At 38.4% G+C, this 17,176-nt stretch overlaps 2 protein-coding genes across 2 annotated transcripts; one reads left to right on the top strand and one right to left on the bottom strand.

Moving 5' to 3' along the window:
• Nucleotides 1–961: 961 nt before the first annotated feature.
• On the bottom strand, nucleotides 962–3,750 carry LOC135624696 (uncharacterized). Its single transcript, XM_065128573.1, has 2 exons — nucleotides 3,386–3,750; nucleotides 962–1,574 (listed from the first exon to the last, which is right to left on the bottom strand). Exons 1-2 carry the CDS (start codon nucleotides 3,688–3,690, stop codon nucleotides 1,085–1,087), a joined length of 795 nt encoding a protein of 264 aa, XP_064984645.1. The 5' UTR covers nucleotides 3,691–3,750; the 3' UTR covers nucleotides 962–1,084.
• Nucleotides 3,751–5,719: 1,969 nt separating this feature from the next.
• Nucleotides 5,720–14,604, top strand: LOC135624694 (ribonuclease TUDOR 1-like). Its single transcript, XM_065128572.1, has 17 exons — nucleotides 5,720–5,876; nucleotides 6,584–6,748; nucleotides 7,007–7,081; nucleotides 7,169–7,282; nucleotides 7,372–7,476; nucleotides 7,802–8,008; nucleotides 8,136–8,351; nucleotides 8,460–8,567; nucleotides 10,152–10,322; nucleotides 10,409–10,606; nucleotides 10,682–11,029; nucleotides 11,114–11,344; nucleotides 11,422–11,610; nucleotides 11,689–11,766; nucleotides 11,854–12,048; nucleotides 12,987–13,364; nucleotides 14,152–14,604. The coding sequence occupies exons 2-17, from the start codon at nucleotides 6,599–6,601 to the stop codon at nucleotides 14,341–14,343; spliced, it is 2,955 nt and encodes a 984-aa protein (XP_064984644.1). The 5' UTR covers nucleotides 5,720–5,876; nucleotides 6,584–6,598; the 3' UTR covers nucleotides 14,344–14,604.
• The last annotated feature ends 2,572 nt before the right edge of the window (nucleotides 14,605–17,176 follow it).

Genomic DNA, 17,176 nt, shown 5'->3' with positions numbered 1-17,176 from the left:
GATCGTACATTCTCGCCTTCCGCTCAATATCCTATAAAGCAACTAGTGTATCGAGTCTTTATATTTCAGTTTTCTCTTCAAGAACCAAACTCATGTCCGATGATCTTACGAAATAGAGATCATGACATTGTTCAACTAGTTGCATACTGACAATATGTAGTTTTGATTGAGATTACAGACGCATGGAAACAGAAAAAAAATGATAGGCAATACACAATTTTTTTCTAAGATACAAGAAGCCAAACCGTAGTATACCTCCATAAAAGATTCGGTCACGGGAATCCATGGCAAGAATCGGAAGTAGGAAGCCTTACAGCATCGACGGCATCGAAGATCACTCTGAGTAGGGGGAAGATCGTAAAATCTGATCGGAGAGATGGAACGAAACGATCAAATGTTCGTAGCGAGATAGGTCGGATTACCTGCTTCGATCGCGGAGCAGCGGAGGGCATACGGCTACAGAACGGCGAAAGAAGGGGCGAAGCGCCATGGATTCCTTTACTCGCAAGCCTCGACCGCGAGATTCAACTTTCGAATTCGATCGGTCTGTCTATTTATATAGCACCTGCCGCCTCGCCTTGAGATTCGTTTACATTGCGTTTGACACAGGCCCGAGAGATACAATCTGTCGGCCCATTGGTCCAAATTCGAAAAGAGTAGCCCATTCGTTGGGATAGAAATTTTATTTTGGGCACAGACAAGACCTCAAGATTAGAAATCTTCAAGCAACTGTATCTCCATCATGATGACGCAAACACAAAAGAAGCCACGTTCCTCTTCAGCTCCTGTTCTACGTGAACAAAAACTCACACCAAATCAATCAGAACACAAAGAAATCCTAAATACTTTCAGCTAACATTTCTCTACTATTTAGCTGGAGATACAATTGCAAAGCATCCTTCACAGTAATGACTAGCTTGCAAGGGAAGACGAAATCAGATTGGAAAAAAAAAAGGCTCAATAAAAGCATGAAAACTGCCCTTGATGGCTCAATTAATTGATAACTTTTGTTCTTAAGTCCAGACACTGAATATTATGAGCTCTGGATGATTGCAGAAAATGTGAAAATGAAAATAAAATTAATTCATTTTCTTCTTCTTCTTGGTTTTTCAGTAGCCTCATTGGATGATGACTGCACAGAATTGATCCCTCCTCCGTCGGAGCTCTTAGCCGATACAGGTTGGTTAAATTCTTCGGCAAACCCAGATGAGTACTTCTTTATCCTCAAGGATATGAGAATACTGGAAGCAATTCCAAGCAACGGAAAAATGTATGAGTAGACCTGAGACTTAGAGCCAGTTGTTGAGGCTACAGCAGCACCAGCAAGGCTGCCAAGAGATGTGTTCTGGAGGATCATGGGCAAACAACCGGTAACAGTAGGAAGAAGGAAGTCAACAAGAAAACCAACTTCTGTGGCGGCCAAACCATAATTGATGACATAGGATGGCAAGGGAGAAAACCGGGCAAGAAGCACAAATTTCCAACCGTCGCGTTCAACTCCTCTAGCGAGGAGATGGAAGTATCTGCTGCTATGTGCCCATTCTGTTGCTGATTTTGAGCTCCTAAAAATTGCCCTGGACAACAATTAAAGAAACCTCACCATTAGGATATGAAGGCCATTACTGTAGATATCGTGTGATCTAAAATGGGAAATTGGAATTTTTACTTAAGCGGTATATCAGGTTCAATCCATTCAGCGATATCATTCACAAATGCAGACTCAATGTTAAAAATCATCTGATGGGCTTCTTTATCAGGCACTTTCTAAGTCCAGCAGAACCCTCAATGATTGGCTCATCAGGGTCTATTGGCACCAGTCCATGTCAGGAATTGTAATGATTACAGTGGAAAGATAAACAGTATATAGATTAATGCAAGAAAAAGATACATAAAAAAAGAAACTGAATGCACAATATAACAATGAAAAATCTGATTAGGATCAAGAATTTTAGACATTTAAAGACAGATGGTACATAAGCTATCGACAGGGACTAATAAAAAATAGGACCTAACCATCAAAAATATCATTTTTTAAGATTATAAATAACAAATTATTAAAGGCTCTTTCACCAGCTCAACAGGATTAAAAGTTCAAAACTTGAATACTTAGCAGAACAGTGATCCATCAAAATTGCATCCTCCGCTTCTCAATGCCTTAAGATAGGATGATAAAAATATTCAAATACGCATCTGAAAGCTAATAAAATTTCTCATGCTGCAAGGATGGTATCAAAGAAAGCAACCAACAAAAGAAAACAAACTTTTACCAAATCTTTTCTTATGAAGAAAATTAGACTAAAAAATGTAATACAAGGCATACCGAGAACTTCCATTTGCCAATGACCAATTAACTGTGATCATGCCATCACCTGACACTTTGTCTGCATATTGAGTATCAAATCACCGAGGATCAGACCCAGGCAGAGGACATATTCTGCCACTGCAATTACTGAATTCTAGAGATCTTAGGTACAGGAATCAGAATGATTTTAAATTCCTATCTGGCATTCCATTAGAAGCTACCTAGACCTAAGTATTCATGCACAACTAAGAATACTGCACCATCATGAAAAATATCCAACTAATGAGAACAAACTCTACCAAGTAACAGATCTTCAAAAGTTGCCATCCCTGAAATCTAGTTTTTGGTACACTCTTCAGATGTGTTTTTGCATAGTGTAGCATACTTTTCTGACCTTATATTGGCTCACATATCTTATGATCACCCAGCAGATTTACCATGTCACAAAGTAGGCCGCCTATGATCATTTTGCATATCACTTTAAAAGAATTCAGGGATATTAGTGATCTAATCCACATTATAGAGGAGAAGAGGACCTTCAACATATTCTCTGTGAAAAGACGAGTAACAGTGTGATTGCTTCAATTCTTTCTAAACAAGCAGTCATTGTGCCACAGTTCGGAAGGTAACATATGCACATGGACAAACTCCTCGAGGGCAAATCTTGGAATGAATAGCTTTGATTGAATAAACCAATGACCAAAACATATTTTATATATCAGGAAAATTATTCAAACCACCAAGTTAGGTCACCTTTGTTCCCTCTTGTTCAGCAAAAAACAGGTTCAAGATTCTACAATGAGGCGGTAATTTCTCTTGATGAGTTGTGCAAGCATAATGTCCCACTAAACCCTTATAATTTCAATATAAGAGAGGCCTATTGCACACAAGAAGAATAGTAAGTTTGGTCACCGAACAAGGAAGCTTCATTCTTTTCTTATCAGTCGCATCGAACCAAAGAAAAAGATTAAGAGAGCGCTAAGAAAGAATACCAACCAAATCAAATCACGGATACCAACCAAATCACGGATCAAGACAAAGAAGGCAAAGAAAGAATGAAACAAAGGGGGCTTGATGACAAACCGTCCGATCCAGAAAGATAAGGAGGCGCCGAGGACTTTGGCGGAAAAGACGCAGAGGACGGCGGGAAGGAAACCGAAGAGGAGGGAAGCGCCGGCCTCGAAGAAGACGGCGTAGGGGAGGCAAAGCGCAAGGGTGAGGGTGTGGGCCGCCACGTACACCGGGATGGCCCACATCCCGAGCCGCTCCTCCAACTGCCGGAACGGCCGGAGCGCCGCCTCCGCGTCGAGCCCGTACCGCTGGCCCGCTCCCACCAGTAACGCCACGGCTCCCACCGCCACCCCCAGCCGGATCCACCCCTTCCCCATACCCCTCTACTTTCCTCCCTTCCCTTCGATCTCCTCCGGCCGCTATTCCTCACGCGCGATAGCCGTGCGAAGTTCCCCGTCTCTTCTCCTCCTGCCGCTGCCTCTTAACTTGCATAAGAAAATAATGTTTCCCGTTCCGGTGAAAGGTACACCATTTATCTCCATGGTTCTGATTGGACGAGATCAATGGGACCCGACAAAGGCGTCATTTCATCCAATGAAAAAGCAAGTGGAACCAGTGGAGATTTTATCCGGGTACGAAAGGGTATTTCCTCATCACCGCCGCGGACCTATGTACACGCATATCGAGTGAAGGGGACAATAGAAGGGCAACACGTAATTGAGGTCATGTCAAATGACTACTTTACCCCCTGTGATTAATTCTACCCGTTGCCAGTTTCGATAGAGTTTAGGCTTAACCACTGACATTGGCGTGGCAAACGGTGCTCATTGGTTGGTCCACCGTTTTGATCGTGCTCAGGACATCGATAACTTTGTGAAACGAGCCGGATAGACGGTCGAGCGAACTCCACCCGTAAACATATGATTAGGTCAGGTCAGGTCAGTTCAGGTATTCATACTCCCACCGCACACACACCCCGACGCACCACAATACGTCAGTTCAGGTCACCATACGTCCTTCCGGACACCCCAACTCTTGTTCTTTCTTATCTCCGGTCCATCCGTCCAGAGATCATTCTTCCAGCTTCTATTTCATTTTTGGAAGTCGTAAGGACTGTATCTCAAGTGGAATGACGAAAACAGAAGGTTGGATATCGCAAGCCACTTTAAGCTGTGGCATCGGGTTCACACGATTGGGTTCGGATCCGAATGATTGGGGATCTTCATGAGCGACCTTTGGGACTGATTAGTCCCACATCGAAAGTGGACATGATTAAAATTAACTTATAAAAGTTCGATGAGTGTATAATTATCAACTTCAGCTTAAACATTTTGGTTAGTGATTTAGACCAAACGAAGTTGATAGACTAGTTAACCCATCGAACTGCTTCCCTTTGCAGGAAGCAATATCATACACCGTCGCAGATGCCGTTGAGACTCACCTGCCTCCAAAACTATCTGTATCATCCATCTTGTCTTGTCATTTTAATTTTTTTAATAATAATAATAAAAATAATTAAACGAACGGTTCAGATTAGAAGGGGGAATGGATGGACGTTTTGGATATTTTAAACGTTTTTATAGTGCACGATTCAAAATATTTAAAGCTATACTAATAATTATAAATGCATCTCAACTGTTAACTCACTTCTGACAATTAGCATAGACTGCAAATATTTTAGAGTTGCAGGAACATATAAGGATGATTTTTTGAAGGAATTATGCATGCATGTTGGTTTTTTATTTTTATTTTTATTCAGACAATTAACATAGATTGCTTGCTTTCTATGATCTTACCATCAACAAATTAGACTGTTTTTACCAGCTTCAAAATTTATTCGATTATATTTTGAATGTTAAATATTTGGGAAGTAAATTTAGTACATTATAAATATTCTAAATTGACAAATACTAACCCCCAAGATTATTTGATTAAATTTTTCATGAGAATATCATTTTGATTGGTTCCATTACAATAGTTGTCTACGTGCGCATAATATGTGTATATATATATATATATGTATATATATATATATATATATATATGTATATATATATATATATACATATATATGTATACATATATATATATACATATATATGTATACATATATATATACATATATATACATATATATATATACGTATATATACATATATATATATATACATATACATACATATATATATATATACATATATATATATACATATACATATATATATATACATATACATATATATATATATATATGTATATATATATATATATGTATATATATATATATATACATATATATATATATATATATATATATATATATAGTGCAAAACATACGTCATTTAAAACTGAAAATTGGGAGATTCATCCGATCTTTTGAGAGGAATATAAATGCCATTTGCGAATTTGGGTAAATATATATACACAAAATTTTCCGGGCCATCGTTCGTTCGCATCTTCGTCGCGGCGGAGTTCCCAGCGAGACCATCCCAAGGATCATTAGCATTCCTATCGGGCTCTTCCGATCCGTCGGAGACCTGCCCTCTGTCGAGATCGGATCGAGGTAAGCCTCCTCTCTGGATCTTATCGATTGTTACGAAATGGACGGCGTTTCCCTTCCGGAAAAGACTAACTTTTTTTTTTTCCTTTGATCGCGAATAGATTTCTTCTTTCTCCGAGGGGATGACAGGATTTACGTTTCTTGCGATTCTTCTTCTTTTTGTTTGCGCTGTTTTGCTTCCACTGGTGCCCATCTGCTGCTTCACTGCTGGTTTCTATTTTTGTTCGTTTTGATATCCCTTTCAAGGGTCCATGGATGGTTATTTTTTTCGATGTTATGGAGATCTGATGCGATTCTGTATCATATCGATTGAAATGTCATTGTCTTCTCCAGATCTGTGAAAAGATCATAACTTTATGCGCGTCTCATGCTCCTATGAAGATGTTATTGCTAGACGTTGGACACGAAAAGGAGATCTTTTTGAAATACACGAGAGCTAGTTACTTAATTAAGTATTATCTCCAGCAACACTACATTTTGGTTGACTTAGCATGATTTCCCTGTCTTCTCTTCCCTTCTTTGGCCTATAATTACAGCAGATGAGTTGTTGGTGCTATCTTTTGGTGGTTGTTTGCTTAACAAGAGAATTTTATGCCGGGTTATGATTGCATGATTGAAACAAGAATTGTGTTATGAATAAAGAGGCTTGTCGGTCGTTCTTGGATCATATTCTACTTTCCTTGTCGTGAAACTGTGTATATTGATTCTAGGGCTTAGCTCTCGACATGGCGTCCACAGTAGGAGCAACAGGATGGCTGAGAGGAAAAGTCAAGGCCGTTCCTTCAGGGGATTCTCTGCTTATCATGGGAAGCACAAAAGCAGAGATCCCTCCCGAAAAGACCGTCACTTTGTCTTCTCTGATCGCCCCTAGACTGGTATGAGTGTACAGTATGGATATGATTGTTCTCTGACCATTAATTATGAGGACAAATAGACCAATCTGTGATTTGTTTGGTTCTCAGCGCATCCTGATTATGGTAACATACATTTCAGAGGAAAATTTTCAGTAATTATCTTACAAAGAGTTTTGATTCTTTAAATCAATGCCTGAACATGTCATAGTTTTCTTTTTTTTAACCCTTAATATGGAGAAGTACTACTTCTGCCTAATGCAATATTGGATTGTGAATTAGGCTCGTCGGGGTGGTGTGGATGAACCGTTTGCATGGGAGAGCAGGGAGTTTCTGAGAAAACACTGCATTGGAAAGGTCCTTGATTGGAATCTTCCTTGATTTCCGAGTATCTTATATATTCTTCAGAAGTAAACATACACCTCATAGTCTTGATTTCTTCAGGATGTCACTTTCAAGGTGGACTACACAGTTCCATCTATTGGGAGAGAGTTTGGCACTGTTTTTCTTGGAGATAAGAATGTCGCCTACTTAGTTGTTTCTGAAGGATGGGCAAAGGTACTAGTAACTTACACTCTTTGTTCTTTGCTTTATATGCTGTTCCAACAATTTCACTGCTGATATCTTATCTGTATTTTTTTCATCAGGTTAGGGAACAAGGCCAGCAGAAAGGTGAAGCAAGCCCATATTTGACAGAGCTACTGCATTTGGAGGAGCAAGCCAAGCAACAGGGCTTAGGTCGCTGGAGCAAGGTTATCTTGCTTTTTATCTGGTTCTATTTGTTATTTCTTTTGACTGTTTCCTGTAAAGAATAGCATCGTTTTCTCTTCTCACAAAATACGTGTTTGCATCCTTTGTCTTGTTTATCCTATATGCAAAACCACGAGACCATCTAAGTTTGGGCTTGCTGTGGATATTAATGTCTCTTGAAATTCAAACCTTAAGGGTCTGCTTTTTTATTGAAGTTTAGTTTGTGTTTATAAGATATATGACAACAACCAACAAGCATTAAAACATGTGCATGATAATTAAAGATTGGAGGAGTATCACACGTTTTTTATTGATCAACTTTTTTAGGTACCTGGTGCTACCGAGTCAGCTGTAAGAAACTTACCACCTTCAGCCATTGGTGATCCTAGTAATTTCGATGCAATGGGGCTGCTAGCTGCAAACAAGGGCAGACCCATGCAGGGCATTGTTGAGCAAGTCCGTGATGGCAGCACTCTTCGTGTCTACCTCCTTCCTGAGTTCCATTTTGTTCAAGTTTTTGTTGCAGGAGTTCAGGTATGTTTTAAAACATGACCAAGAATATTTTATTTTAAATGTGATTTTCTGAACAAAACTGTGGAATAAATGTTTACTTTTTGCCCTTCTTTTACTTATGTGGCAAAATTGTTTTTCTTAATTATAGGCTCCTTCAATGGGAAGAAGGCCCACTAATGACACAATTCTCGTGACTGAGGTGTCTACTGATGATACAAATGGAGAAATTTCAGGTGAATCTCAGCAGCCACTAACATCGGCCCAGAGGCTTGCTGCTTCTTCGCTGTCAATAACTGAAGTTTCACCAGATCCATTTGGGAGGGAAGCCAAACACTTTACAGAAATCCGTGTTTTGAGCAGAGATGTAGGTTCTTTTTGTGTTTTTAGCTACGTCTTAGTACCAAAAGTTCTATTCAATTTTTTCTTCATTTGTTTTCTATGATCTATATCCACTGAATTTCGAACTGTGCAGGTCAGGATCGTGCTAGAAGGTGTAGACAAATACAGCAATTTAATTGGCTCAGTTTATTATCCTGATGGTGATACTGCAAAAGATCTTGCTCTTGATCTTGTGCAAAATGTATGTAAGGTTATGCAATCATATAGCAAGCAATAATTACTGCTTATGTGAGAACACTGAAACATTGTGGCACAAATTTGACTTTTCTAGTGATAATATTACTAGGGATGGAAATGGATCAGATTCTGGAAAGGCCAGTTCTTTATTTTCTTGTAATTACCAAATGCTAATTTGGATATGAATTTTAGACAGACACTACATAATCAGTAATCATGTTTGCTTAAAATGCATATGGTAGATATGAATAACACGTGACATTTATGGATTTAACGTGAATGTTATATAATCAGCCACAATATCAACAAATAGTTAAGAAAATCACTTGAATATATTTTTCATATTGTCTGGATAGGATACATATATGAACAGAAAAAATAAGAATGAAAAAAGAGAATACACTGAATGAAAGAACAAATCAATTAATGTCTTTTGTGGATTAATATAGGTAAATTCAACAGCTTGAGATATATTTGGATATCAAATATGATAATTTAAATATGCATGTGAATATGTCATACACATTTATGCAATCACATAGTGAACAATTGTGAACGTATATTATCCCACCTACTTTTACCCAAGATATTATACATTTTTAATGTTGTGTTGTTTTAATTCTCTTCATTGACTAATTTTCTTTTAAATATCCTTGTTATTTAAGTGCATCCTCCCTATGGTCTCTAGTTAAACTTGTATGGTACCATGGAGTAATAAGGCATCTATGGTAGTTTCTAAACCTGTATGTTAACATTTTTTGTTCATGAAATAATAATAAGGATATCTGCAGCATTAGATGCTAGATTGTTAGCTCAGAATACAGATATAGAAAAAAATCCGTCTCTTTTTTCCTTCTTTTGTGTGGGTTTGTTGCGAAGGAGGGGGCATTGAAAACTTATAAGTTGTTTTCTGTTATGATACTTAGATTGCTAATTATGGGGCTTGACTTTCTGATGACCTGTAGCCTAGTCAATTCCACTGTTGATATTATCAACCCTCGCCAGTGATATCATACCGGGCCAAATAATCTTCCCAGATGATTTCAAGCTCGGAATTGAGGCCTCTAGAGGCAACGGAGTGTGCATACCCATTTACACTTCTTGGAATTTCCTATACTTAACAGAAATTTAATAATAATACAAAGACTAGTCTCATCACCTGAATGACATTCATTTTAGGCAGCTTATTCTTATACAAGGTTTATGCCTTGTTTTCTGTCTGAGTGCTTTTGTTTAGGTGATAAGCCATTGTGCTTTGCTATGCATTTAACTACACTTGGTATGCATACTTCTTTGCATTTTGCAAGAACCTGTTGTTGAAGCAGTAAATAAAAGATGATACCATGATCATATCAGTTTTTCTATGCATTGTCTTGTTTTTTTAATCTTGTCATTCTGTGGAGTGATGCTTTGGGCATTTCCTTTAAAGTCTGGTTAGGAAGGTAACTGTTGTTTGCGTATGAATTTTCTAGTTCTGCGTTAATATATTTACTCATACATCTGAACATTTTGATAACAGTTACTTCTATGCTCGTTATATAATACAAGCTATGTCCTGAATGCTAACATTGTTTTCCTTCCTACAAAGGGTTTTGCTAGATTTCTGGAATGGAGTGCAAACATGATGGAGGATGAGGCCAAACGAAAATTGAAGGCTGCTGAGCTTCAGGCGAAGAAGGATCGCCTTAGAATTTGGACAAACTATGTGCCTCCAGCTTCAAATTCGAAGGCAATTCACGACCAAAATTTTACAGGAAAAGTATGCGTTTTTTTACCCAGGTCTTCTTGAAGCCAATTACATATCATTCTTGTGCTTGAAGTCTGCAATTGATTTGTCAACTTTAGGTAGTAGAGGTTGTGAGTGGAGACTGCATAATTGTTGCTGACGATGCTGTTCCCTACGGCAGCCCCTTAGCTGAGCGTAGAGTTAATCTTTCAAGCATCAGAGCACCAAAGATGGGAAATCCTCGGCGAGATGAAAAGCCAGTGCCCTATGCCCGTGAGGCCAGGGAATTCTTACGTACACGTCTTATTGGCCACCAAGTATGCTTATTTGCTTGATGTATTGGATGGAGAAGATGTATAAAGTTAGTAGTCTCATAATGCATTTGTTGCCAGGTAAATGTGTCAATGGAATATTCTAGGAAGGTTGGTGTGGCTGATGGACCTAGTACAGTAGTATCTAGTTCAGCTGATTCTAGAGTCATGGATTTTGGGTCAGTCTTCCTTGTGAAGAGTGAGAATGATGAAACCTCTTCTCCATCTGTTAACCAACCAGGAGTAACAAATGTTGCCGAGATGGTTGTCTCACGGGGTTTTGCCACTCTAGTCAGACATCGAGATTTTGAAGAAAGGTCAAATCATTATGATGCTTTACTGGCTGCTGAATCTCGTGCGATTAATTCAAGGAAAGGGATTCATTCTGCCAAGGATCCTCCAGTTATGCATATAACTGATTTGACAATGGTCAGAAATGGAATAATTGTTTATTACATGACACAATCTTTGTTTGTCATGGTATGTAATAGAAGTTTCATGTTATCTGCACAGGCATCTGCAAAAAAGGCACGAGATTTCTTTCCTTTTCTGCAACGGAGTAGGAGGCATGCTTCTGTTGTTGAATATGTCCTCAGTGGTCATCGATTTAAGTTACTGATTCCTAAAGAAACATGCACTATTGCATTTTCATTTTCTGGTGTTCGGTGTCCTGGTCGGGAGGAGCCTTTTTCAGATGAAGCTATTGCTTTGATGAGAAGGAAGATATTGCAACGGGATGTTGAGGTGCCAATTGTCCATTTATTTAGCTTGAGGCATACCATTTTCATTACTAAGATAGATCTCATGGCTATGTTGGACAGATTGAGGTGGAAACAGTTGATAGGGCTGGGACATTCTTAGGCTCCTTATGGGAATCAAGGACCAATATGGCTGTTATCCTCTTGGAAGCTGGATTGGCTAAACTTCAAACCTCCTTTGGCTCTGACAAGATTCCAGATGCTCACCTCCTGGCACAGGCTGAACAGTCTGCAAAGCACCAGAAGCTAAAAGTAAGTTACGGTTGCTGAGTTATTTGTTATTGAAGCTTTGTATATCATGGTATATAACTTTTATCTTTCCTTTGCAAGATCTGGGAAAATTATGTTGAAGGACAAGAAGTTTCAAATGGTTCCTCTACTGAAGCAAAACAGAAAGAAATGCTCAAGGTGATCTTCAAGAAAGAGTATCTAACTTGCTTGCTATTCTGACACCTAACCTATAAGATGAACATCTTTCCTTGTTGATCAATGCAGGTCGTAGTTACAGAAGTCCTTGGTGGTGGAAAATTTTATGTCCAACCTGTTGGTGATCAAAAGGTGGCTGCCATTCAACAGCAGCTTGCTGCATTAAACATTAAAGAGGCTCCAGTAATTGGTTCTTTTAATCCTGCAAAGGGTGATATAGTTCTGGCTCAGTTCAGTGTAGACAATTCCTGGAATAGAGCCATGGTACGTCCTAAGTATTGCTATGATTTCTTTCATCTATTTGTTAGTCGGACTTAATTGTCGTGGTAGTGTTATTTAAGATTGTTTTAAGTGAAATATTGTTGTCATCTTTGCTAAGATTGGTCAATCACATTTTTATTATCTTGTAGCGACAAAAAGGTTCTAGGGTCAAGATACAGGACAGGGTGGCAATACAAAATAGCAAGATGACAGGACAGTGTGAAATTTGCATAGGTCATCCTATAACCTGTATCCATCGATGAAAAAGATAAGACAAGCGTACCTGTGATGCTAGATACAAAACCCCATGTAACTTAGGTTTTTTTATCCTGGCTCAGCCTCTGTAGAACCTGAGATCAGAGGGAAATCCTGATTTTCAAATTTGTTGTGCACTTCAGAAAAGGTTCCCTGAGACCCATGGCCGATTTGGGGTATCAAGATAAGAATTGTCATATGCTAACCCCTCATTGACCTCTATGATGAGGCCATCAAAGAGGACCTGTCCTCGAGCACTGTAGTGTACAACATTGGTCAGTGTATGTAATGGCATTGCCACAACTATTAAACATTACATTGTTCCATTTCGTTAGCAAACTAACCAGCAAGTTACAGGTAGACATTAAATGGAAGCTACATCAAGAGCATGCTCCTTTGTAAAGGTAAAAAATGAGTTTAGTTTATTAATTAAGTGCTTCAGTTCTATGTAAGAGTACGGGCACTTGTCAGTTCTTGCAGTTCTATCTTTTTGGCTCTTCTGATGGTAAATACTCTTGTTTTGCAGTTTGCAATATTGATTGTTCAACATTAAGCTTTTATTTTAGAAACATGTGCCACACCCTGTATTCTAGTCCTCGACTGTATGTGAATGAAAATTGTGCTTCATTAGAATTTTTTAATTGGTTTCTTGATGTCTGCCTCTGTAATTACTTCAACGCATGCAGATTGTAAATGGACCACGAGGGGCCGTGAAATCACATAATGACATATTTGAAGTCTTCTATATTGATTTTGGAAACCAAGAAATTGTCCCATATAGTCTCCTACGACCTCTCGATTCTTCAATACCATCAGCACCTGGTTTGGCTCAACTTTGCAGCCTTGCATACATAAAAGTGCCTAATTTGGAGGACGATTTTGGTCAAGAAGCTGCAGAGTATTTGAGCGAATGTACATTGAACAATACAAAAGAGTTTAGCGCTATGATTGAGGAAAGAGATGCCTCAGGAGGGAAAGCAAGAGGACAAGGAACTGGAACGGTGTTGGTGGTGACTCTCGTTGATGTTGGATCTGAAGTTAGTATTAATGCTGCCATGCTACAGGTTTGAGCATCTGATCTTATCTGAATATATTTTTTTCATTAACTTGATTTTTAGTCATCTTATTAATTAACTCCAGTAGAAATCGAAACTAGTTCAACCTTTAATAAGTCTGTAGGTTAATAATTTAACTTGATCTGTTGGTGTCAATCATGGATTGGATCTTGTACTTATCTGATGCTGTCTACAGAAGAACATTTATTTGATATGTTTGGTCTGGTAGCAACTGAAATTGCAAATTCCTTGGAGTTCTTTGCGGTTCTGTATGACAATGTACAATTGATCTATGGGAATGTTATCTTCTTGGATTTTAATTTGTACCACGAATTACTTCCTTTTCTAGAGAATAATGGACTGGATGGTCCCATGTCTAAAAAAATACTTGGGCGCCATCACCTCCACAAGCATAGAATCTCTTCAAGATGATACAAACCAACCAGTATGCCAAGGCCTGGTCGGCGGTGCTATGTCGCTAACCAAGTTTCTACAGCAGAAGCAACAAATGACTAGAAATGCAATTTGCATTTGCACTCCCCCTCTTCTAGATATATAAATTCTCCTACTTGACTCCAAAAGACATCCATGTTTATTTATTGCTTTTTACAAATTGAAACCGAACATATAGGACTTTATCTCATCCTACTGGCTTGTTCTGATCCGATGATCCTTGTTTGTGCTTGATATTCGACCTGTTTGTTCTTGATTACTCCAAAATTCTATTATATCATGCACATTCAGCTCGAGTTTTGTTAGTATCCTGTTTCTGATCTGTTGAATTGTACGAACACAGGAAGGGCTTGCTAGACTAGACCGAAAGAAGAAATGGGACACTAGAGAACGCAAGGTAGCTCTTGATGGTTTGGAAGAGTTTCAAGCTAAAGCAAAACGAGAGAGGCTGAAGATTTGGCAATATGGTGATGTCCAATCTGATGACGAGGAGTTAGCTCCACCACCTCCAAGGAAAGCTGGAGGCCGTCGATGAGAGAACTGATGCGAGCAAGGGTAAAAATAAGGTTCCGAGATATAGGGAGAGAGTTTGTAGTTCATAGTTCGCTTTGAGTAGCCATTTATACCTCTATATTTCTCACTTTGGATTTTGTTTTCCTTTTTATCCCAAGACTTGAAGAAGTCATTTTTTCCCCCCTAGCTTTAAATAAGGTATCACCCATAACTTATCTCTATTTGGAAACCAAGCTTGTATGTGCCCGTAGATTTAATTAAAACTCACCTTATCTTGTTTTCATTTTACTTTGTGGAAAGCAGGAACTTTCGTTCGATCTATATTCGTGACTTTTCATGTCAACCTTGTTCATGTTCTTTACGATTACGACTGCCGCCGGGAATAATTTCTCTGGAGCTACAGAAAGCTTCTTGTTTGAAATCTTCAATGTTGTATAATGTCATGTTTGTTTTACGACGATGCAGATTCCCTTGTCTTGCATATTACTTGAACATTTTTGTCCAGTAGAAAAACTATATTACTATTTGGCGTTGTAATACATAGAACAAGCACTGATTCATGATGGTTTCATAAATTGGTATTGTCTGATTCTTCTCTTTTTGGCAACTCGGATAATATGCACTCTGATCAATGATCAGGTCAGGTCTCATGTATGTAAACCCAAAATAAGAGGAACATTTAGATTATTTAAAATTAACAAGTCAGTCCAAAATAATGATCTGAGAATATTACAAAAATGATGAGACAAAGACAGTAGAATATTTTGTTTATATCATAGAATATTTTTCCCAACTAACCCATTATACTTTGATTTGATATAATAATTGAGATCAATTATTGTTTATTAAAATTATGTTATATCTGTCGGTTACTAACTTAAGCATCGATCTTGATCTTCGTACATGTTCATCATTAAAAATCGAATAATCGAAACCATATTAATTTTAGATGATTATGGTTCTGATTATGAAATTGCCGATTAAGGTTTCAAATCGACACTGTCATTTTTTTAAAGATTTTTTTTATTAATATTTAATTTTAATTTTTAATTTTAGTCTATAATGAGTTGAATCGAACCAAAACCGTGAAATCATTGATCGGTTCTGATTTCAATTTTTGACCGATTCGATTCCGATGTCGTTGGTGGTTGGAAGCGCCATTAGTTTAATGTGCAGGTACAGCAGAAGAATGAAGCGACGTGTGTGCAGTCCACGACCAAGCGAGCGAGTCCGGTCGGCTGCAAAGATTCGCAACTTCGCACGTACTCCCCCGCACGTATACGAGTCCCAGGAGTACATTCCTGCAACTCCTCCACACCACGCACCCTCGCCCCCTCTCTTTTCTGCCCCTCTTTGCGTGCCTGTTTCACCCATACCAATGCATGCATGGGTAAGGGTGCGACGCAGAGACCTGCCGTGGTTGCCACCCTCCCATCGGACCAAAGCAGGCACAAAAGACTATTCAAGTGGAGAGACCGGGAATGGGTTCCCCAAAGATGCCGTTTGCCTCTGAAGCTTTGAACGCTTCGGGGTTTTGGGACTTTGTGTCGATGTGTCGTGGTAATTTTCTTTCCAAGGCTTCTCCTCTGGGAATTATTCTATCTTGGACTTTGGGCGATGTGATGATAACCAGTCAAATCCCGCTTTCTGAATCCAACCATCGTCTTCATCTGATCCTCCATTAAGAATCGACAGCTCCAAGCTGCACCGAACTCGTGGTCAGACGGTGTGTGCCATTCGGACGTGCAAGTGGACCAAACACACCATAAATATATAATCACATTCAGTCTAAGAAAATAAAAATGATACCAATGGATTTGAATTAAAATTAAATTAAGTTAAAATAAAAATAAAAAATCAATCGATTCGCTAATTCTAAATTGAATCGTAATCGGACCTAGATGGTTCGATTATGATTTTTGATTTTTGAGAATCGAAATCGACGATTACTGAACCGATGATTCATAATTAAAAATATATATGATTTTTTATATATTTTTTTATTTAGATATAAAAATTTCTATGATCGAAATCGACGATACTGAAACCAAACTTGTGGTCAAATGTTATACCTACGTAAGCGGACAAAAGATATCTATCACAAAACGAAAATAATGTACATAAATATTTGTATTAATCGAGTTAGAACCAAAACCAAGTCAAAATTAAAATCGAAATCGAATTGTTCAGATGATTCACTAATTCTAAACCGAATCAGAATTTTTGCTAATTCTAAATTGAATCGAAATCGAACCTAGATGGTTTGATTATGATTCTTGATTTTTAAAAATCAAAATCGAAATTGATGACTGATGATTATATATATATATATATATATATATATATATGATTTTAAATTTAAATTATTTTTAATTTTAAAATAATAAAAAAATCGGTGGATTGGAATCGACCATTCCATTCGGAAACGTGAGTCTAAGTCTACTCGCATGGTTTGACACGGCCAAACCAAATTCGAGAGACAACAGCGGAGTCTCTATCACTCTCACGTTGACCGAGTCCATTCTCCTCTGACCACGCAGTCTTCGGCACGTGGATAGAGACAGTGGAGTCGCAACTACTAAATTCCCGGCCTCAACCGGCGTCATAGAAAAAGTAAAAGAGAGAGAGAGAGAGTGTGTGTGTGTGTGTGTGTGATGGGTTTCTAGAGATTCACATCCTGTCTCATCCAACGATGTGTCCCAGATAAAAGATCACAAATCGAACGGCGGAGGTAGAAAGAGGAGAGAGAGAGAGAGAGAAGTCAGTCAAAGTGTCAACCTGCCACCAAACCAGAACGAGAGGTCCTACAGAACAAAAAACTACTGTACAAAAGAGAAGAGGAACAGGAAAAAGAG

The sequence above is a fragment of the Musa acuminata genome, chromosome BXJ2-10 (genome assembly GCF_036884655.1).
Source record: "Musa acuminata AAA Group cultivar baxijiao chromosome BXJ2-10, Cavendish_Baxijiao_AAA, whole genome shotgun sequence".
Lineage (NCBI taxonomy): Eukaryota > Viridiplantae > Streptophyta > Magnoliopsida > Zingiberales > Musaceae > Musa > Musa acuminata.
Note: the sequence above shows the minus strand (reverse complement) of the source record. Positions and strands in the feature narration are given on the sequence as shown.